The sequence below is a fragment of the Carassius gibelio genome, chromosome B22, assembly GCF_023724105.1.
Source record: "Carassius gibelio isolate Cgi1373 ecotype wild population from Czech Republic chromosome B22, carGib1.2-hapl.c, whole genome shotgun sequence".
NCBI classification, from domain to species: Eukaryota; Metazoa; Chordata; class Actinopteri; order Cypriniformes; family Cyprinidae; genus Carassius; species Carassius gibelio.
In genome coordinates, this window is record NC_068417.1 from 5,259,827 (window position 1) to 5,283,941 (window position 24,115).

At 35.9% G+C, this 24,115-nt stretch overlaps 1 protein-coding gene and 1 long non-coding RNA gene across 2 annotated transcripts in view; both read left to right on the plus strand.

Moving 5' to 3' along the window:
• Positions 1-24,115, plus strand: part of LOC127987694 (uncharacterized) — a 2,462,016-nt gene that overhangs the window by 799,496 nt on the left and 1,638,405 nt on the right. The window contains exon 78 of the mRNA XM_052590053.1: positions 8,810-8,986. Within this exon, the coding sequence (XP_052446013.1) occupies positions 8,810-8,986 (177 nt within the window). The remainder of the gene's footprint in view (positions 1-8,809; positions 8,987-24,115) is intronic.
• Positions 16,450-20,448, plus strand: LOC127987826 (uncharacterized). The gene is made up of 3 exons (XR_008161444.1): positions 16,450-17,204; positions 17,386-18,527; positions 19,110-20,448. It is a non-coding gene; the product is annotated as an uncharacterized LOC127987826 (long non-coding RNA).

Consider the following 24,115-nt stretch of genomic DNA (forward strand, 5'->3'; position numbering starts at 1 on the left):
AAAAGTCCAATTTTATTAATAAAAATCACCAATAAACGCTGTTGTGTTTAGCAGCTTCTGTCACCTCTCTACTACAGTCTTGGCTCATTCCTCGCCTGAAAAAGCTTCCAGATCACTGATAATCTTTGGTTTTCACATTGCCACTGCTTTCTTTAAATTCATCCAGATATTTTCAATGAGAGTTAAATCTGGAGACTGAACCAGCCACTCAAGAACATTCTATGACTGATCCCTGAACCAAGCAGAAGTAGATTTGGATGTGTACTTTGGGATGACTTTCCTGCAGGAAAGTCCATTGATCATGAGCTTAAGTCTTTGCACCAAAGGCATTACAATCTTGTCAAAATGGCCTGATACTTCAAAGAATCCATGATGTCCTTCATACAGTCATGATTTCCACTTCCTGCTGCAGTAAAACACCCCCATAACAGCACTGATCCACCTCCAAGTTTGACGATGGAGATGGTGTTCTTCTGCTTATGAGCTTGGTCACATCACTCCATAAAACATTCCTCCAGAGCTCCACAGGTCTACACAAATGAATTTTAGCAAGTTCAAGTCTGCCTTTTGTTCTTCTTGATCAAGAGTGGTATTCTCCAAGATGTCTCAACATGAAGGCCATACTTGTCTAGTGTTCTTCTTACACACAGCACTGAAATGGTTTTCCTTCTTTCATCGGGTCATTTTGCAAGTCTTTGGCTGTACATTGCAGGTTTTTCTTCAACACCCTAAAAAGGTTTTCTGGTACAACACACTTTTAGATAAGGAATAAGGCTGAGGGTTTTTAATGTCTTGGAAATCTTCTTACAGCCTTTACAGACTTTCTAAAGTAATACAATTATTTATTCTCTATAACTTTTGTGAGATCTCTGTTGACTTCTTCCATTTTTGCTACTCAACTTCAGCACATGCATGGGTTAAATCTGTGTATGTGTAACAGCTCAAGCTAATTCTGTTTTTATTAGAGTTTCTAAAGACATAATTGTGTTTTTAAACTATTTTATTCTCCACCATGCAAATAATACATAAGAGATACTCCACTCCAAAATGAAAATTTACCCCCATGTCGTTCCAAACCCGTTATAGCTTTATTCGTCGTTGGAACACAATTGAAGATATTTTGGATGAAAACCTGGAGGCTTTAGACTGCCAAGTAAAACAGCAATGTTGAATAAGGGTTGAATAATTGTGACACATCTCTGTTATTAAAATCTTATAACTCAAAAATGATACATTATATAAGATTATATATTGACATTATGACTTAACTGTTATAGATGTGATTTAGATTTTATCCTGGGTCTTCATAAAAGCTTGTATTTGTAAAGTACTGCAGTTTCTGAGGGATTGAGTAATTTTGATTGCAACTGTAGGTTATAATTGTGGAAAATTAAAAATGCAAAAATTTAAAATTGCATTTGTTGTAGTTTACGTTTACACATTTATAACTTTACCCAGCTTTACTGTGAAAAGAGTCCATTCAGGTCAAAAATCCTGTAATGCATCTTTTTATTTTCTTCATTCTAGAACATGTACTTGTGTGACGATCTGTGTTATAATGAAGAATGACATCTTTTCTAATAGGCTTTCAGACTGCAGTATCAGTGAAGAAGGTTATAAAGCTCTATCTTCAGCTCTGAGATCAAACCCTTCACACCTGATAGAGCTGGATCTCACAGGAAATGATCCTGGAGAGTCAGGAGTGAAGCAGCTCTGTGATTTACTACAGGATCCAAACTGTCAACTCAAGTCACTGAGGTGAGACCTGATTAAATAATATAAAATCAATTATACAAATATTTAAAACGTATTATATATATATTAGGGGTGTAACGGTACTTGTATTCGTACCGGACTGTTTCGGTACAGGGCTTTCGGTACGGTGCACGTGTGTAACGAATGACGGAATGCAATATTTTGTGGAAATAAGTACATTTTCGTGTTTCCAAATTAACATATTAAGTGGCGGAAGTCTCCGCGTTCAGCGCAAATCACGCCCTGCAGCTGATTCTATAATGCCGGCAACACACTGGATGCGTGGAACAATTGTGTCGCAGTTGCGTGGCGTGTCCGTTTTTAATTCGGCTCCCATGTTAACAGGATAGAGCTTGCAGACTGCCTGCATGAGACGCGCGGAAAAAACGTGCATGCTAGAAATAGAACCGACGCCTATTTTTCACGCGACACGCGTGCGTGTTGGAAGCGTTTCCAGGCAAAATAGAATAGGAAAATATGTTTATATGTCATTTTGTACACAAATACATATTAATTCATGACACTTTGATGTTTGAAAGTCTATAGGTTGACATAAATTCAGATATAAATGTAATTTAAAAAACAAATTAATAATTATATATTTTCAAATATTGCACCTGTCAAACAAATCTATTTTGCCATCAATACTGTTGACGGTGTCCTTTATCAGTAGGCTTTATATTTATGCTCAACATGAAGTATAGATATTGGTGTCGGGAAGACAAGAGCCTGGTCTGTCGGTGGTCTCCCTCTGTGTCACCTACAGCAGCAGCAGCGCACCATCGTCGCATCAGGCACGATTCTGGTGAAGCAGGCCTACAAGCTGGGATTGGTAATGCTGCACTGTAATCATAGTTATTTATTATATTTTTCATTGTATTTTATTATATGATATTGGTTTGAGGCCGAGTATTTTATTAAGTGGAGAACTTAATAACAGCAGTATTTTATTTCTTATTCTTTAAAAAAAAAGTATTTTAAAAAAGTGTATAGTAATAAACAACCTGCAGTTTAATGTTTGCATTTCTTTCCCTTACTGTACCAAAAATGAACCGAACCGTGACTTTAAAGGGGGGGTGAAATGCTCGTTTTCACTCAATATCCTGTTAATCTTGAGTACCTATAGAGTAGTACTGCATCCTTCAGATCTCCAAAAAGTCTTTAGTTTTATTATATTTATAAGAGAAAGATAGTCTGTACCGTTTTTTCCCGAAAAAACACGAGCGGCTGGAGGCGTGACGTGTGGGCGGAGCTAAAGAATCACGAGCGCGAGTAGGCTTTTGCGGTGAGAGCATCTGGAAACTGTGACATTACCGTGAGGAAAAAACCATCATCCAAAACAAACCATGGCTAACAGTCAGATTCAGACGTATATTTATGATCCAGAATCAGATCCAGAGGCTGAAATTTAACAAGAGCAGCAGCAGCAACGACTACAGCAGGACATCTCTATGTAGTATGTATTGAAACTGTATATATTTGCTTAGCGGTTTTGGAAAATGACTAAGTTCCACTTTGTGGTTTTTTTTTTTTTTTTGTACATGTGGAAAGTGCAGTTTGATGACAACATCGCATGTTGTTAACTTGATGTTCTTACGCGCCGATAGCTAAGTTAACAACACAGAGATATTTGAAGCAGTTTTACTCACCGCCTGCGGTTCCAACACACGATCGTGACCCTTTTTCGTTGGGACTGCATTATCCTTAAGAAATAAACGATGTGCAAATCCGGCGTCAAACTGGGTCTTGTTTGTAAAACAAGCATCTTCGAAATGCAGGGAACAAACAAAAACACTTGCACAACTCCGTTGATGCTCTGTAAAAATACACTCCATCCACTGGTCCCTTAATGCTGTTTTTCTATTGGTAATCTGTGCAGGGTTGTCTTGCCCTGGCAACCAAAAACACACTTCTTTTGTGATATTTCGGTCTCTCGCTCTGATCAGTGAATGTCTCTGCTCTGCTATACAGGAGCGCGCAGTCTTCCGGGAGAAGTGCCCTTAGGACCCATATAAGGAAATTCCGCTCCATCTAATGTCACACAGACCCATACTCGGAAAAAAACTTTCGGAAACTTGTGACAAACCGGACAACTTAACGTACAACTTAATTTTTGAAACTTTGTCCATGTTTAGCATGGGAATCCAACTCTTTAACAGTGTAAAAAACTCAGTATGCATGAAATAGCATTTCACCCCCCTTTAAAACCGAGGTACGTACCGAACCATTATTTTTGCATACCGTTACACCCCTAATAAATAAATATATATATATATATATATATATATATATATATATATATATATATATATATATATACACACAGACACACACACACACACATTACATTATATTATATTATAGGATAATATTATTTCACTAATTCAGCCAGGTACACAATCTGTTGTTGAAAATGATCAAACATGAAAGATCAGATGCTGCAGCTGCTGTTGTTTTGATGATAAATGTCAGCACATTTTAATTTTGTTAAAAGTTACAGATTAATCAGACATTTTGGATTAGATTTAAATAGATTCCTGTTTAGATTAACACATAGATGTGCTGGTGTTCAGTAGTTTGATGCCTCAATAGTTAACATTTATGATTGTGTTATTGTGGACATTTCTCATGAAACATATTCAGTGTGATTTATTATCCTGATTGTTTAAATGTTATTGAATGCACTGTACATTAATTTCCATCAAGCTCAGATTCACAACACTGTAGATCTACTTAGGGCTGATTCCTTGAGTAACTCGATTACAAAAATTGATTTATTTTAAATCTCACGTCAGGTTCTTTCGCAATGATTGTTTTAATGTGACAACGCGTTTACGTCACCCACAAAGCGGAAGGAGACACAATCGCTGCGTCCGAGGTTGCATACTGCAAGGAGTCAGCAGTGTTTTGATTTGAGGGCGCAGGCAAATGTAAAGAGATCGTCGTGGCGTGTGTCCATTGCAAGATAGACCTGGCATACCACAACTAGGGCCCTATGATTTCCGCGATGCAGATAATGCGGAGGGAATTGAGGAATCCAGTCATAAAAAACGGACAGTTAAACGCGGAATGGCACGGAATTTGACAAATTTTGAATGAATTAATCAAGAATAGGTCATTGCACTTACATCAAATTACAATATGGAATAATATCTGTAAATATTAAGCCGGAACAGACTATTTAAATATGAATCCTGCATGTTCTGCGTGTCTCTGTTAATCAATGGAGCAGAAGCGTGACTTCCTTTATTTACACACACTGAAGCGCGCGTGACACTCACGGTAATTTCAGCATCTGCTGTATCACAGGACTTGAACACATGAGGAACATCTCCAGAACTGCTCTGACAGTCACTTCATGAGCATTTGACCGTTTGATTTGAGTAAAACTAGCGTCACATCACATACACAGAACTGTAAAGGTACGTCAACCCGTCAAAATAAAAGTCCGGCTAAAGACTATTGTTCAGCAGAATGTACATAGCCTACCACAAAAAAAATATATATATTATTTTTTTTAAAGGTTTAATCACACAACATTTCTTCCATGTTTTATTTTTAATAGTAAATCCCCTTTGTTTACCAAAAAGTTACGTTCATTTTCAATAATTAAAAGATAAATTAAATTAATGTTTTATGTGTTTAATGTTTAATGTGCATCTCAGAAAATGCTTTATTTAAAACCCCAACTGAATGGCACTTAAATGAACTTAATTCATCTGTCAACTTTCTTGTCATTGTTCACAGTACAAGTACAGACAGAGAAACAATAGGTAATAATTAAATGTTTATTCATGATGTATGCATTGCATTCTATGCATTTAAAAAAAAAAAAGTTGTACATTTTAAGAGGCCTGTGATGGTCACGGAGGGACCGCACGTTCAACATGGACGTTAATACGCACAAACACACGCCGAGACTGTTTGGTGATACAAGAGTTTATTGTAATTATTGATCAGAGAGTGAATAAAATACCTGCAACCCTCAGGCCATACTCTCCACTGCAGAAACAAACACACACTACCTTCCATTACAGAGACATTCATGTTTATACTGGTGGCCAGCACCATTACCACATGTGGAGGGACAATCTCACAGAAAACACTTTACACATGTTCCCTTAAATATACAGAGTCTGAAACAAACATATTGGCATGATTTTCTACTTAATAAATCTACTTTGATGTGATTAATTCGTTCACATTAAACAGGAAATAACAGCAATAACTCGGCCACGTTGCCCCTGAAACCCCCACGCTCAATTAATACATGGTAGATCCCCACCCTAAGCGGAACCAATAATTCCTGCCATTGTTTCTTACCAAGACTCTAAAAATCACGGGACAAACGCTACACGGGAACAATACACATAGTTTACAGGTATTTAATTCACTCTCTGATCAATAATTACAATAAACTCTTGTATCACCAAACATTCTCGGTGTGTGTTTGTGCGTATGTGTGCGTATTAACGTCCATGTTGAACGTGCGGTCCCTCCGTGACCGTCACAACACCCAGGAGTCTTATTTTATCTGGCATAATTAATATTGCACTTTAATTAAGCAAAAACACATTTTATCCGATTACTCGATTAATCGATGGAATTTTTGGTAGAATACTCGATTACTAAAATATTTGATAACTACAGCCCTAATTCTACTACAGCAGATCTATTACAGACCACAAACATGTGATGGAGACGATCACTGATGATTCAGCACACACACACACACACACACACACACACAGACACACACACACACGTCTGAACCTGCAGTTCCTCTCATAATGAGCAGAATTATCAGTTAAATAAAACTATCCAGAGATGATCTGATCATGTTCTCTATTAGTGGATCAGAAATCCAGTGTTTGGTGAATTCTGCTACATAATAATAGAAAGAGCCGGCATCAAAAGATAATCTAAATATATCACTATGAATGCTTAGCTGTCACAATCTAGTTATCTCTTTGTTAACTTTCCTTATCTCCTGCTTAAAAGCCAGAACAATCTTCAGATTTTTGAGAATCATAAGCTTTTGCCCCTGAGTTTCTTTTAAATTTACTTTTGACTTTTGTCTTTCTTAAAAAAATATATATTTAAATGTTCAACTGTTTAAACTTGAACTAGAGCTTTTCATGACAGTTTGACAATCTTTAAATGTTTTGTGATGTGATGCACATTGAATTGATTCCAGCTTCATCTTCTCTTCTGCAGGTGTTTGGGTCCTGCTGCAGATGAAGGCTGTCAGTATGTGACTGGAATTGTGGGTAAAAACCCGTTACTCCTGAGAGAGCTGAATCTGAGTGGACATAAACTAGGAGACACAGGAGTGAATCAGATCTCTGCTCTACTGCAGGATAAACACTGTAGACTCAACACACTGAAGTGAGTATCTTACATCATTTCACATGTTACATGACTAGTAATGTTACAGTCCTCTATTTTAATTCTCATTTGAGTCTGACCCCACGTTATAAAGCTTGGAAGAGCCAAGACATTTTTAATATAACTCTGATTATATTTGTCTCAAATAAGAAATTAATATACATCTAGGATGTCTTGAGGGTGAGTAAATCATGGGCTAATTTTCATTTTTTGGTGAACTATCCCTTTAAGTGCACAGAGGTTGGAGAAAATAATGTGAACACATTAGAAATATCCAGTATTTTATTAATGTGTTTACTGTTGTTTGTCTTTAATACAGCTTCCAACCTTCTTAGAAAAGATTAATACAACTTTTGAATAGACATCAGTTACATTTAGTCTCTAACTTCTGCTGTGACTGCTGAATGTGATCATGTTTACTGACTACAAACTGAGGATTGAAGACTAATTAAAAAAAAGTATATGCGTGTATGCCAGGTTTTTTGGCCAACTGGGTCTCTGAGTTTAGGTTAAGGAGGTTATGAATGAAGCTGGAGTTTCTCTGCGTAACGATGCGGACTCGCCATGAACGCCAGAGAGAAATGCACATTTCATTTGGATTACATCATCAGAGAGTAGCCTATTTATTTTGTTTTGAATATTTTCATTTAAAAGTAGTCATTTCATTTCAGTAGTCATATTTCTCAAGTCTGCGAGGCACAAGCTGAGTTTCGGCGTCCTCCAGTTCACATCAATGCAAGTGATCGTTCCAGCACCTCATTACATTGTCTGCTATATATTTGCTTCTTATTTATTAAATACGGGCAACTGATTGATAAAACATTGATCTTCACCTTTTCTCTTGCACCCGCTCATTTTGGATCAACCTGTGATAGCTTGTTTTTTGCAATATATATATGTATATTTTTATATATGTTCATCTATTTTTGTATAGTTAATCTGTCTATATTCTGTACTGTATGTTTTACTTGTAAAGTTAGTTGTTGTGTGATCTAAACATTTGAAAGTTGTAATGAGTGTTTCTTGTTGCTCATACAGCAGGTCAAATACACAACCCAATATCCAATCATTTCACTTAATAATAGCAAAAATACACAAACATTTCTCTTTTATCCAGTGGGACAGAACTGTTTTCATTGTGTTTATTAATGGGACGCAACAGAATAGTTGTGTGCTGCTGTATCAGAACATATTCATAGTGTTTATTGATGCTTCATATCATCTCTCTCTCATCAAACACCAGATTAATGAATGTGTAACACAACTGAACAGAACCGGTCCAGACTGGGCTTTATTCTGTGCAGGCATTGAAACTTCTGCAGGCATTGAAAATTAATTAATAAAACTTAATTGTATTTCTATCAAGAATCTGGAGAAATTTTACATAAATCATGAGAAGTGTCAATTATTTGATTAAATGAACAACTTATTTGTTTTTCTGTTTTGTAGACCAACTTGTGGAAAATTAACCAAAGGTGTTCAGACACTCTTCCTCTGTTTTTTGTTTTATCAAGACATTGTGACTTTATTAAATAGTTTTCTTCTATCTTCTCTCTTTCTGTCAATGTAGATTAAGATGCTGTTATTTGACAGATGAAGGTTGTTCTGCTGTGACTTCATGAACATAACGTGTCTGATTCATTGTGTTTTCTCTTTCTGTCTTCAGTCTGTATGATTGCAGTATTACAGAGAAACAGTGTCTCATCCTGACTTCAGCTCTGAAATCAAACCCATCACACCTGAGAGAACTGAACCTGAGCTGGAATGAACTACTAGGAGACTCTGGAGTGAAACACCTCAGTGATCTACTGATGAACACACAATTCAAGCTGGAGAAACTACAGTTAGTATCATTATACTCTACAGCAGTTACAGTCAGATTAAAGATTACTTTTACTTTCACAGTCACCATGAAATTAAAGTTGACAGTTATTATTTTTTATGGAATATTGCAGTGCTGAAATGATTTATCTGTGCACATAATGTATTTCTAATCCTGATCTTTCATCTGAATAACTTTCCTTCTCACAACTGTCATGAATCCTGTCCGTGGTCTTCCGTCCGCTCTCCACCAGAGGTCCTCCTCCTATTATATTGACTCACACTACACAGACTGTTATGTGTCCCCCGGACTACATTTCCCATGAACCATTGCACTGATTAACCATAATTGAAGGCGATTCATCTTTGATTATTAATGTGTTATTTAATATCTTGATAGTGAACTGCGGTTCTGTGTATTAAATGCTGCTCCATCTGAAATCAATCACTTTAAATAATAGTGTAAGTATTAAAATAACAAACTCAAATGGAAAAAAATGTGTTTTAAGCTTATTAATATTTTGCGTTTTTTCTCCCTCACCTCACAGTGCTTTAGTTCAGGGCCTGCTTTCTTCTTGTACATATCACACACACACACAAACACACACACACACACACACACACACACATTTTTCGATGAGTCCACTAGTGATAATAATGTTACCTGCTTGACAGAAAGGGTTGCCAGGTTTTCAAAACAAAATCCACCTAATTGCTTCCCAAAACTAGTCCAAACTAACCACATTTCGAGGGGGTCCCTTGGTAAAAATAGCGTTCCGAAGCTAAAATACACGTCACTGGGGTCGTTTTAACCCACGGTAACATTGATAAAGTTTCAAATCCATGAGAAAACTGCAGACTTGGCAACACTGTGAGGATAGTAATGTCTACAACAGACTAAAGCGCTGTCTCCTGCTGCACTTATAGTAGTACGACTTTCCTCTGTGGATACACTTCCTCACAAGTGCAATTCTAGCTTTTACGCCCAATTTACGCCCCTGCATGTGATTTATTGAGCAGCCCTACATTCAGAAGAGCACATCAGTTTTTCAGCCTGGTTCTCTTCTGAGAAGCTGGTGACCCATCAAATATAACAACAAAACATACATTAATATCGTAATTTATAAGTCACTTTGGATAAAAGCATCTGCTGAATGATTAAATGTAATGGAAATATAAGGTTTTGGCAGTTTTTAATTTGTATTTCTTTTAAATTATTGCAGTGTATGGTGTTAACACATGATGAATTACTCACACATGAACATAACGTGTCTGATTCATTGTGTTTTCTCTTTCTGTCTTCAGTCTGTGGGGATGCAGTATTCCAGAGAAACAGTGTCTCATCCTGACTTCAGCTCTGAAATCAAACCCATCACACCTGAGAGAACTCAACCTGAGCGTGAATCAAATAAAAAACACAGGAGTGAATCACTTATGTGACGTACTGAAGGATTCACACTGTAAACTGGAGAGACTGAGGTCAGTAACATTCACAGACAAGAATCAAAATGATGAAAATCACTTTGTTTAACTCTTATATGCTGTTCAAGGTCTTTTGAGACCCCAAATGATGTTTGCTGAAATAAAAACAAATGTTCCCTTTATCTAAATGACATGAGACTTTGTACGGTTGTCAACACTTGGTGCTATACAAATAGAAAATTATATTGGATTGATATCTGGTTGTGTGTTAGTGTGAAAAAAGTCTCTCTCTAGAGACCCACATTGAAATGAATGAGGAAATGATCAAATCAATACTTTCTCTTCTTTATCAAATAAAATCAATAAATCCACCATGATTCAGACCACAAAATACACAAAAGGGAAGTGCACAAAGCAGAATGATTAAACTTGCATACAAATGATGTTACATAATTAGTCAAAATGTCGGTCACAACACAGATAACACACACAGTCTGAAGAGGAGACTCCAGCACATCCACGATGGAGGAAAACACACACACCATGTTATCAACATTAATCACAATTAGGAATGAGGGTCTTAATAAAGTGAATTTTACATAAAAAGCTCTTTTTATATAAAAAACTATTTAAAAATATATTTTTTATTAATACATTATACATTTACAAAATATCATAAATCCTTCAAAAAAACTACATGAATGTAGAGTAAAAGCATTAATAAATGACACATTTTGTAACAAAATGTCGTTTTGTTGGCTGTTCTCTGGAGAGCCCAAACAGCACGAGTGTCGTCCCCAAACGAACAGCACATAAGAGTTGAACAAAACACTTTATACTCAATATCTCATGATGAATGTGTTCACATTATATTTGTGAAAGATTCTTCATCTTAATGATTTGTTTGTAAGATGATCTCTCTTCCTCTGTTTGTCTCTTTCTAGTCTTTATGACTGTGGCATTACAGATGTTTCTTCTTTAACTCAGTCTTTGACAAACACAAAAGCTCTGCAGTTTCTAAAAGAGATTGATCTGAGAGGTAATAAGATTGGAGACTCAAAGCAGAAGCTCATTGATGTGCTACGAGACTCAAACTGTAAACTGAGGTGAGTAAACTTCACTTTGTGATATTAAAGAGATTCATTTACCTCTGATATGTGAACAAATATATACTTTCAGATATTAGTGAAAAGAGTTGATCAAATGATCATCAAGCTTTATTTCAAAGGGTTTGTGTCTGAATGAAATGTAAAGTTGATAAAAATGTTGAACACAAAGGAGGAAAGAGAAGAAAAGCAGACTGTCACAGCTTTCTACAGCAACAGCTGCTTTATTAATGAGATCAGTAATAGTGAATCATTAGAGTTTGAAATAGATTTGTTCAGATTGTAGGAAAACGCTGGTAAAATCAGAGCAGATTCAGCTTCAGCTCACAGTCGTCCAGCATCACATGATCAATGTCTCTGTCTCTTGTGTGTTTTTACTTTGACAAGCAACACGTCACATTACTTTACACTTACTTTCTGTAAGAGATAATGTACCTCCAGCCGCTTGTTATCACAGAATAAACCCGACAGGGTGATCAGGACTTGTGTCCTCCTGAAGAGACTTATTCTGTGATAACATCCGGCTGCATCTGCATTATCACACTTATTATATGCTTTCTTGACACACAAGTGAAGAATTAGACACAATTTAGATTCAGCTAAACACTTCTGGTCAGTTAGCAACAACTTGAACAACAAGACACACTTTGAACAATGTCTCCTCAAGTCTACTATTAACAGGAATCTCCTGCGGTTTGGTTTGAGGGTAAATCCAGTCAGTAACTGCACAAGCTAATAGCAGTTGTGTTTGAATGAAACGAGTGAGAGCGCGGTGCTGTGATACGAGAGAAGTCAAAGAAACGGCCGACTCAAATACCGTATGACTGTGTGTTATTCTGCTGCTAATGACACACACCTAATGAATAACACACCTCCGAATGTCACCACTGACCAATCAGAATCCAGTATTCCAGCGAGCTGTGCAATCATTTCACTTATTTACTGAGACCAACACAAACATGTTTAAACTAGAGGACAAACAGCTTTAACTAGTGACACATTTAACTGAAAGATTTGTGTTTTAACTAATGTTCAAAAGTATTTAAAACACAAATATAGTTTTAGAAATATCTATGTAAATCTAACATTTTAAACTCTGAAGAAACTGTAATTAAAAATTCAACATAGACACAAACTGAATGGAATTCATGTTATAAATGTATTGTATTTAAAACACACATACTGTTTTATTTATACATATTCAAAATCAAGTATAGTCAGTAATTAATCTGATTACAGGATTTTAATGAAACTTTTTACTCAAAATAAAAACAAAACCGGTGATTGAAATACTTTAACTAATTAGTACTTTATTCCACTGAACTCTGATTATCTTCTCATTTCACCTTACAGTGTAGATCCATCACCAAAATATGATAATTGCTGTATCTCATAAAGTGAAGTGATCTTGAGAGGAGCAGTAAACATCAGCTGAAGATCCACAGAAGAGATTCAATACTGTGTCTATGAGGAGAAATAAATGTGTGATAAATGTGTAAATGTGATCCATACAGGTGAAGAGACTCAGACTTTACAATCAAATAATGCAGCATGTGTGTTAGAAACATGATATTGAATGATTAATGTTGCTTTAGTATTCAAGCAGATGATCATTGTGTTTAATGTAAAGCTGGAACAGAGGATGAAGAAGCTCAGATGAGTCTGTCTGGCTCATCAGTTTAATAATATTTCTATTAAACTCATTCATAATGATTCAGATGTTTAAATGTGATTGTCAAGTGCAGCACTTAAATGTGTCAAAATATATAAAGCAAATCTACAATGTGTGAAACTTATCTCATGTTGTCCACACATTATTATTCTATTTGACTTTATATTTAGTTGTGTGTCTGTTGTTAATGTACATATATCCAGTATATAGTCTTTGTTCTGTGGATGGAGTCTCTCCTTCATCAAATCAACTAAACATTTTCACAAGTTAACAGCATTGTGTCTTTCACTCTCCTCTAAATACTCAAACACATTTAGTCTTTTTAACACTTTTATATTTTCATGTAAATAAAATGCCACATACAGTTAAAAACAAGTGAAAAGTTTACTTGTCTGTTTTAAGTATTATTAAACTGTTTTAAATATAGGCTAACTTGTAGACATGAAACATAAAGCATAAATAGCTAATGCATAATAACAGACATTTTCCCATTGTATGTACAGAAGGTATTTTTTTATTTGTTTTATTTGTATTTTTTCTCAGTTAATATATTTCTAAAGGTGCTGTACTTTCTTAATTGCGCCGCATGAGTAGTTGTTGGTCAGAGATGTTTTGGAGCAGAGGATCTGCAGGATTCTGGAGGTTCATCGAGTGGAAAGTTGATAGTTAGGTAAAGTGCTTCTGTCGTTCTCTAACATTCAGATCTGTAAAGTAAGGTGGAAAGGACACAGCTCTGATACAGAGTCATTCTAGTGTTGGACCTCTACATATTGTTCAGTGTTATAAAGCTGTTTCTGCTCTTGCTAATGCGTCTCTTGATGTCATTGTCTGTCCTCCATCATGTCTAATGATGAAGCCCAGGTCTACAAACTCCTCATTTCTACAGAGGTCTGCTACTGTACTTTAATTGGTGAGGGGTTTGAGGTGTTCAGTGTTATCATCTCTGTTTTCTGCTTGTTGATCTTGGAGTCTAGTTGTCTGAGTCCAGATGTTTTCTCTGGTGAGGGTGTAAGAACAACAGCTAATCATCAGTGAAGTCAAGATCTTCTCTGGATAATGCTCGACTTAAACAGACAAACACTTCATGAGTCAACTGTCAGCTTTCCTCACAACGGAGAGCTCAGACTCAGATGTTGATAAAATAATCTTATAATATTCATACACCAGACAGTTGAGTATCTAGAGTACAGTATGCACAGTGTGTAGTGTGTCATTTAGGATTTCATTTGGATATAAATTAAATCCAAGCAATGGCCATTTAGTTTTATTAATGAATCTAAATGAAACCGTCAAATGGTCAGCAAATGAACTTAATGAACTTTGATGCTTGAGCAGCAAATCAGCATATTAGTATGAATTTTTTTTTTTTTCAGATAGTTAGCAGGACAAACAACTATGACTGGGACTGTCATACACACACTGTAAAACCCAACAAGTTCACTTCAAATTAACTTAATATTTTTTTAGTTCAATAAAATATGTATTTTTAAGTGTTATCACACACTGTAAACCCTAATAAGTTCACAGAACTCTTAAGTTTAAAAATTACATTACATTAAAAATTACATTTCCAGTTGCCTTACATTATCTCAGTTATCTTATAAATATTGATATTTCTCAACTTATAATTAGGGAGTACTTCACTCAAAATTTTCTCTATTTTTCAACTCATATAATGTGGGAAATACCCTCAAATATAGTCTATTGTTGTCCATCCTAAACCTAACCACAGGCTCTACTCTTCACCACAATGGTAACACTACAAAAACAACATAATAACCTTTGTAAGTTCTGACATAACACAACATTTAAGTACTAACTTAAGTCCCTCTATGTTAATCTTGTGTAAAAAACACACAAAATAACACTTAATTTCTATATTTGTTTTCCTTGTTTTCTGATGCAAAGCATGCTGGGAACTTGAAAACGCAATCAAGTCCAATGAACTTTCAATATTATTTGAGTGCAATTAACTAATTTCATTTGATTAATTTCACTGTTTGGTTTTACAGTATAACATTATAATGAGGACACCATTGTAATAAAACGCTGTGAATGTTTAGAGTTTAGTTGTCCTGTTTCTGCTCGTTGTTGTGTTGAAGAACGCTTCAAAGAGTTCATTCAGAGACACAGACACATTCACTTCTGCGTTCAGGGGATTCTGTGCAGATAGATATAAGTCCAGTGTTCCAATCAAGTGGGGGCTGGGGGGGTCCGGGACACCCCCATAAGCATCAAGGGACCCTGGTTTTTCATTAAAACTAAAATAGAAAAAATATTTGACATAGCCCTATCTCTTTTTTTATCAAAGTATTGCGCTGCCGCTCCCATAAAAAGCTCCTTCAAATTAGATGTGCGTCTGAAAATACGCTAAAGCGCGGCACACGCTGTTTTCTGAAGGAATTTACAGACTGCGGGAGCGACGTCGCTGTGTGATTGGCTGACAGAGTGATCCTTCCTCATTATTTTACCTCACGATGATTGTAAGATAATATTTCTTTGTTTTATTATTGTTTAGTACACCTAATTTACTGCTACTGAATAAGTGTTTATCCTAGAATTGGACAGTCACTTTTATTATAATCTTGGTCTGTCAATTGTTGTTGTTTTTTTATCTTATGATGCTAGCTCACTAGCGGATTGTTAGTTGTAATTAGCCATCTAACGTAATTCTGAGAAAAAAGCTAGCCTTGCATCCATTCTAAATTAAACAAATAATTTTAAATCTATAGCCATAACTGCTCATAAACAGTGTTAATTTAATTAAGGACATTATTACTGATGAAAATGTTAATCAGGTGAAGGCTTTTTTTGTATCAAAGATGACAAAGCAGGGTTGCTAATTCTCACAAATTGTGCGTGAGACACACATGCTTTGATTATTACACCGAAGACAAACATGCAGATCAACCGTTTTTGTTATGAATTGTATCCTATTTTCCGTTATTATGTATAGCCTAATAAAATTAGTGTAGTATTTAAGGTTAAATGGAGAAAAGGGTTTTAAATTCAATGCAAAGAGGCCAATTAAAGTCATTTTGTGGCATTTGTTTACCCACTCTAATAAATATACATCTATGTACCGTATTTTTCGGACTATGAGTCCAAAAATACGTCATGATGAGGAGAAAAACATATACGGTAAATCGCACTGGACTATAAATCGCATTTATTTAGAACCAAGAACCAAGAACCAAGAGAAAACATTACCGTCTACAGCCGCGAGAGGGCGCTCTATGTGTTCAGTGTAGACTACAGGAGCACTGAGCAGCGTAGAGCGCCCTCTGGCGGCTGGAGATGGTAATGTTTTCTCTTAGTTCATTTCTCTTGGTTCATGTCAAATTAATTTTGATAAATAAGTCGCACCTGACTATAAGTGTCAGGACCAGCCAAACTATGAAAAATTTATAGTCCGGAAAATACGGTAGTCTAGTTGCTCAAAAGAGTATTGCAGGTCATAACTGCTTGCTTATTTTTAGGTTTTGCATTTGAATAAATATTTAGTTTCGAATTATACATTTTAAAAAGATACTAGTATAAGCACACAAGTGAATATTAATGCAATAAAAATACTGAATTTAACCCAAGAAAAGTACAGTAGGCCTATTCATGTGAATTGATAGTGAATCAAGAGATCGAAATTGATTAATGGTCATCAGCATCGTAATCGTATCAAATTCTTTCTATTTTTTCCCTCTTGTAGAAACACTATTGTGACAAAACATATATTTAATGTAGTCTCTCATTCACCACTATAGAAGTTTACCCAACTATGACAACTTCCGCTTGAAAATATGAAAGGGTTGTGTAACTATATTCAAGATAAATTAGTTAAATGAAATAAAATGCCTACATGTGCACTGTTCAAAGTTTATCACCATTAATAATAACCTTAATAAGTAGCATGATTATCATATAGTGCTTTCTTAAATATATTCGCAGTAACGACAACAAATATAATATTACAATTTACATCTTACATTATTTTCAGATATGGACAAGGGAAAGAAGAGAAGAGCCATCACTGACTTTTTTGAAGGGTAAGCCTGTTTATTATTATTATTATTATTTTAATTTCAAGATTCTTCTGGATTTGTATTTTAATTTCTGCTCTTTAAAAGTGACTTGGTGTGTCCCAGGCTTAAGACACTTAATCAGAAAAAATATGTAAAGAAAACACTTTGAAACATCAGATTGGTATGTAATATTTATTTCTTGTAGCATACAGCCTAAGAGGAGCCTCATGAGTAAAACGCTTAACCAGGACACTCAAACAGCACAGCACTTACATTTATCACCCAGGCTACAAGAAAAACTAACAGACCTGCCCCAATCCAGGACAAACCCCAATACAGACAGACCAGCCCCAATCAGAGCAGACCAGACAGACCAGCTCCAATCCAGGACAACATTAGTCAGCACATCCACAACAAACTGTTCACATCCAGCCCAGTCCATGAGCACAGCTTTGTCCCTGCTTACTAGTACAGACAGGGTAATACACTTCAGCAAGCAACAGCTTGAGGCATGGACACAGCAGTACTCCCCTTGGCTATACTTACATGGAAATAACGTAGGATGCACATTCTGCAAATATGCCAAGCGCCTTTTTGGAGTCCAAAAGGGAGTACAGGTGGCAGAGGAGTGAGCTTCTGGAGAGGTCACAGCAAAAGATGTCAGGGCCATGAGAAAGAAAATCTACAAACACAGAGACAGCTTAACTCACAAGGCATCAACAGATATTCAACAGCAGAAAGAGAAAGAGGTGTTGCCCACCTTGACAGAAACTTTGAATGCTAAAGTTCTGTTGGAGACAGTGCACTCATTTAGAAAAGCACATTTTGTTGCAAAGGAGAAGTTAGCCTTCTCAAAAATGAATGGATTGGTTGAGTTACAAGAAATGAATGGAGTAAAAACCGTCTCTTGTCACAAATCTGATCACTCTTGCATTAATATAATAACACACATTGCCAATAAAATGAGGGAAAAAATGGTCTCAACAATTAAAATTGCTGGTTCTTGGATCTGTCTTACAGTAGATGAAAGCACTGCATTTGGGAGAAGCTACCTCATCCTATACCTCAGAGGAGATGTGACAGGAGAAGGTGAGACAGAAAACATGTTTTTGGGATTTGATTGAGCTGGAGGAAGGAACAACTGCTGATGCCATATACAAAGCTCTCAAAAAGAGTCTCCTGGAAGCTGACCTGGATGATGCATACCTCAAGTCTCATCTGATTTGCATAACAACAGATGGGGCATCTGTGATGACTGGAAGACAGAGTGGTCTTATCACAAGGCTGAAGAAAGACTATCCTTTGCTGGAGAGTATCCACTGTCTTGCTCACAGGCTTGAGTTATCAGTAAGTTATGCACTAAAGTCAGTCACAGGTTGCAATCACTTTGAGATATTTATTTCAAAGCTGTATAAACTGTACCATCAATCCCCAAAGAATGCCAGACAACTTTCAGAGGCAGCTTCTCAAGTTAACATCTGCCTACTTAAGATTGGTCACATTTTTACCGTCCGCTGGGTAGCAAGTAGTTTTGTGACTTTACAAGCTGTTTGGAGAGACTTCCCTGCTCTGGTTGCACAAATGAAAAAAGGAGCTGATGATGGATCTCGCTCTGATATAGAAAGAAAGAAATTCAGTGGCCTTCTGAATCGCCTCACATGCACTGGCTTTGTAAATGACCTGGCAACCATTAAATATGTGCTACGTGAACTTCACAGTCTGTCCCTAAAACTTCAGGTAGGTACAGTGTTTTTCTTCAGATTAAGTGTGAACAAGACCGTTAAATTGAGGAATATGTCAAATCTATCTATCTATCTATCTATCTATCTATCTATCTATCTATCTATCTATCTATCAAAATACTTCAAACTTTTTCAAGCCAACTTCAAAGTTTATCTAGTTTAGATGTGTCTTTTTTTTATTTTTCAGAACAGAAGCACTTCTCTTATGGAGGCCACACGAGAAATAAAGATGACAATTGAGGTGTTGAAGGCTTTCAAGATCACCCCAGGGAAGTCAATGGAGAAAGCAGCGGAAACTGTTAAAGTAGGAGAATTCAAACAAGTGCCCTTACGTTCAAGCAAGGAAAATGTAAATCGATTCCTATTCCTCCAAGCCATCATCGACAGTCTCTCTTCACGAATGCCTGACACAAATCTTACAAAGATTATAACACCACTGGATCCCCTAAACTGGCCAAAATCCAGGGAGTCTCTTATTCTCTTTTGGGAGGAAGAGATCCACGACCTGGCAAAGATGCTTGAAGTACCAAGTAGGGAGGCAGTTGAGGACTTCAGAAATTGGAAGCTCAACAATGATCAGAATAGGAAGGTCCTCAAAAAGTTGTTGACTGCTAGCAAAACATACCTGGCAAGTTCTTCTGAATGTGAAAGAGGCTTCTCTGTCCTCAATGCCACTGCCACAGATGCAAGGAATCGCCTTCAAGTCAGGAGCCTCTCTGCAGTACTTTTCATTGACATTAATGGCCCCCCTCTCAAGATGTTTGACGCTTACCCGTATATTCAGTCTTGGCTTAGGGAGAAACATTGTCTGTCAACTGCCAGTAAAACAGGGAGACGAGACAAATCTGAGCTTTGACACAATTCGAACACTGTATAAGTCCTGATATTAACGTTATGCTCTATTAATAAAATAAGGGATAAATGATTAGTTAAATCCCATTTATTATAAACCTGCTATCAGATGCTTCATTAGTGGCCGGGTTTCTCGACAACGATTGATCTTAGAGTTTAAGAGCGTTTTCTGAGAGTCATTTTACGATCGTTCATTATTGATTCACGTGTGTTTCTCAGAAATGCACTTAACACAATCTCAGTATCTGTGCTTTAAGAGCTGCTTAGAGTCGCTGTCCGTTTGTCAAGTGCTGAAATCTCATCTTATAGAGTGACTCGTGATTGTAGCACACGCTCGTTTACTGAAATGTTCATCTAATGCTGTGTTCAGACTCTGTCAGCAGATTGTCATTTGACTGACAGCTTCTGATCAATGTGGAAGCAGCCAAATATCTCCAAATGAAAGAAAACTTGGGTTTATCTTTGCAACAATACCCTTCACAAGGCGTTCAGATGAAGAAAAAAAGATGCTAGGACACAGATTCAGTTCACATTAAGAGGAGCATCCAGCAGTTCCAGCTGATAAAAAAAGAAGATTAAAAAAAGTGGTAAATGTAACTTTTTTTTATCTCTGTAGACACGCTTTGATAGATGTGTGTGGGATTAATGGGAGGATTATATCTTAAAGTTACTGAAATATTTCAGAAAACATATTGTAAAGTCATCAAAGGCATGAGAAGACATTTACAATTACCCATAGAAGGTCAATCAAACCATACAGCTACATTTGTTGCAAATATTTTATTTATTTATTTTTGATCGCTCCCTCTTATAAATATGAAGATTAGTAAAATATACATTTATACAATGGCCATGTCTCTTTTCAAATAAGAATCATTTTATAAATATTATTCCATTTAATACATTAAAAACATTAAAATTTTATATTCACTTTCCTTCAACTGGGCATATATTCAATCATAGTTGGCAACATAAATTTTCAATATCATTAGGATATAAAAATATTAATGATAGTATGTATTTTTGAGATTGTAATATATTACATTTTGGAGATTAATATTTCTATGCATTTTTTACTACAAGTGAACTATTTACCATTTTCACAGTCTTTCAATTGTGATCTAAAAGAGTTTGTTGTGCGATTTCTGTGATTTGCTGAAATTGAGATTTTGTGATCACTACATCATGTTTGTTTTGCACCTTCACTCTCTAGGTCTGTGATACCATACTTTCACACACCATGGACCAGTTCTCCTTCACAAACACCTTGTTAGTGTCACTGTGCTTCAAGCAGACAGGTTTGAACAGGACACAATGGTGTTTCCTGAAGATGCACTGAGCAGGACTTTGAAGGTCTATCCAGAGCTCAGTGAGAGTAAGCTGAAGACAGAGCTTAGTCTCATCTACTGCAAGGAAGAGTTCAGAAGCTCTCGTGCTGCTGTGGACCTTCTCCAGCTGTTTATGGAGAACAATCTTGAGGAATATTTTAAGAGGAGGAAATATGAGGAGGAAAAAAAGGAAATGATTCAAATAAAGACAGACATTGTAAATGATAATGTTCAGAAGCTTTAAGAAGGAAATACTTGTGTTCAAACATCTCATGATTTACCCCCAAACATGCAGGATTGATGGAAAGAATAATATTAATTTCTAAATGTCCTAGTTTGTCATACACTGCTCCACACTCCAGTCTCGTGTGTGGCATTAATGCACCTTTAAAATCAGCCACCAATCAAATCAAAATAAAAAGAAGAAGCTTTTCCTACAAGAAAAATCCTGATCCATACTTTATTCCAGTTGGTGGCGGTAATGAAACAGTTTGGCTGCAATCCGCAAATAAACACCAAAGAAGAAGAAGTAGACCCGATGACGTAAGCACTCGCGCACGCTTCAGTTTAGCGGTTTTCTGAGGTGAGTAGTTCGTGATTTACACCTTTTGTTTTGAGCAAACTCTTTAAATAGAAAACGGTAAGATGTGGAAATACTCAGATGTTATGAATGTGGTAAATAACATTAGAAATGTGTTCAGATTGATAAAGACAAATCACAATGCTTGATAAAGATGTGTTTCTATTAGAGGTGCTCCGATCACGATCGGCCGATCGTTATGCGTATCTCCTCAGTAAAGCCGGTTTTCTAATCAGCGGTTAATTCCATCAGGTGCGTGATTTCTCATAGAGCAGCTGTTACTACACAGAGCCGTTGTTAATAGAGAAGATGCGCAAATCACGTTAATTTTCAGCGTTTATTGGCCCATCTTCTCAGTTAACAACGGCTCTGTGTAGTAACAGCTGCTCTATGTGAAATCACGCACCTGATGGAATTAACCGCTGATTAGAGAACCGGCTTTACTGAGGAGATGCGCATTAATGATCGGCCGATCGTGATCGGAGCACCCCTAGTTTCTATCAGCAAACAGTCAGAATAAAGTGAGCTGATCTGCTGCTGATCCTGAATGTCTTGTTTAATGAGTGTTTATAGTCTGAGACTCATCAATCTTATCAGCTGATCAAAATCCTCTTTATTTCATGATAATAGATCCTGTTTTCACCTCATTCATTACACTGATGACTTCAGATCTGTTCATTGACACATTAAGATCATTTTACTGCTGTCAAGATCAGAAAACAACACGATTTTCGGTTATTGTGACATTACAAACTATCATAACAGCATTTATTCATTAGTCTGTGATAAACCATGTTTCATGTAAAACACAAAACTAAAACACATTCAGTTAAACTCAATTCAGTGGTGCTTTATTTTTACCTTGCAAATTTGTTAAATTATAGAGTGAAGTTTTCCTGGAAACCACAATTTTGACATTTTTAAGTGTTAAAACGAGTAGTTCATATACATTTTAGTTTTATATTTGATATATTGTCAAAGTTGACTGTTTTTGCTCCATTTGGTTAATGAAAACGCTTCCAAACGCTTCTCTGAGCAACGCACAGCAGTGTTTCGTTACTGAAGGATTCGTGTTTGTGAATTTTGAATTATTTGAGTCAATGATTCAGTTCTCCATTTATAAAGACATGCCCTGTGTCTCAATGTTCATACTATCATCCTAAATAGTGTGTGAGATTAGAAGTGTATAGAAATATAATGTAGGAACCAGTGAAATGTCCTTGTTAGTTTTTATCATATGTAGTCAACCTTATCCTGTTTAGTTTTAGTCGACTGAAAGTCTCAACATTTTAGTCTAGTTTTAGTCAATGAAAACTTGACATTTTAGCAGTAAGATTATTATTAATTAACCGCACAGCAGTATTAAGTTTGGCAGCCATTTTTTAATTCAGTCTTAGTTTTACTCAAATGTACATTTTAGTTATCATATTTAGTCAACCCTGTCCTGTTTTTGTTTAGTCAAGTTTAAGACAACGAAATGTATGAGCATTTTAGTCAGGTTGTATAACGGCTAAACCGATCAGAATTATTTTTGCTCTAAATTATAATCGTAATGTTTGTTGTTCTTTGAGAAATGTACTTTTGTGTTTCAGGTATTGCTCTTTCACCAGTAAACACAAAGCAACAGAATGTGGACTCATACACATGGTTTATTTAATCTCATGTTATGTGCTGATTTATTAGGCTTTTTATTATATAAAATAACACCAAAAACTTATGCACTCAGTCTGTCTATAATATGAAAACTGCTGAAACAAAGAAAAATATGATAACAGTGAAATTCCTAATAGTTATTCCACTATTTCCAAATTGCAGCGTTGCACTGTCAGTGACAGCATTTGAAGATTGATTTATAAAAATCATTTCAGGTTTAAGAAGTGTTTCAACATTGCATCAACTACTGATGAACACATTGATTTTTATTTGAATCATCACTCTGTAGTTTATTTAACCATGTGTTACTGTGTATTTGGAAGGCGTTTGTCTTTCAAACACATTAAAACACACAAATTTACTAACTTTTGTCATCTGATCCCTTTTTCACCAAATATATTTACTTGGAAGTACCCTTGAGATTTAAAATATATATATTTTAATAATTATCACATTTTCATGTTCATGATTCTTTGATGTTGGTTATGTCCACATGACATGCAGGTAAACAAATGAAATGTTACACTTTTTTAGTAAGATTTTATTTTGATTGGTTTTAAAATTATTTATTTTAATGTATCATTTTTTTATGATTTAATTAGCTTTTTATGAAAGTCACAAACCCTAGTTTGGGAAACCTTGATGTAATGTTTAATGCATTTCATGTTAATAACAACAAATGGAATATATATATTTATAAGTCATGGGCAGGTATGAGATTTTGATGGTATGATAACCTTAAGCAAACATAACACGGTTTTACAGTATTGTTGTTACAGC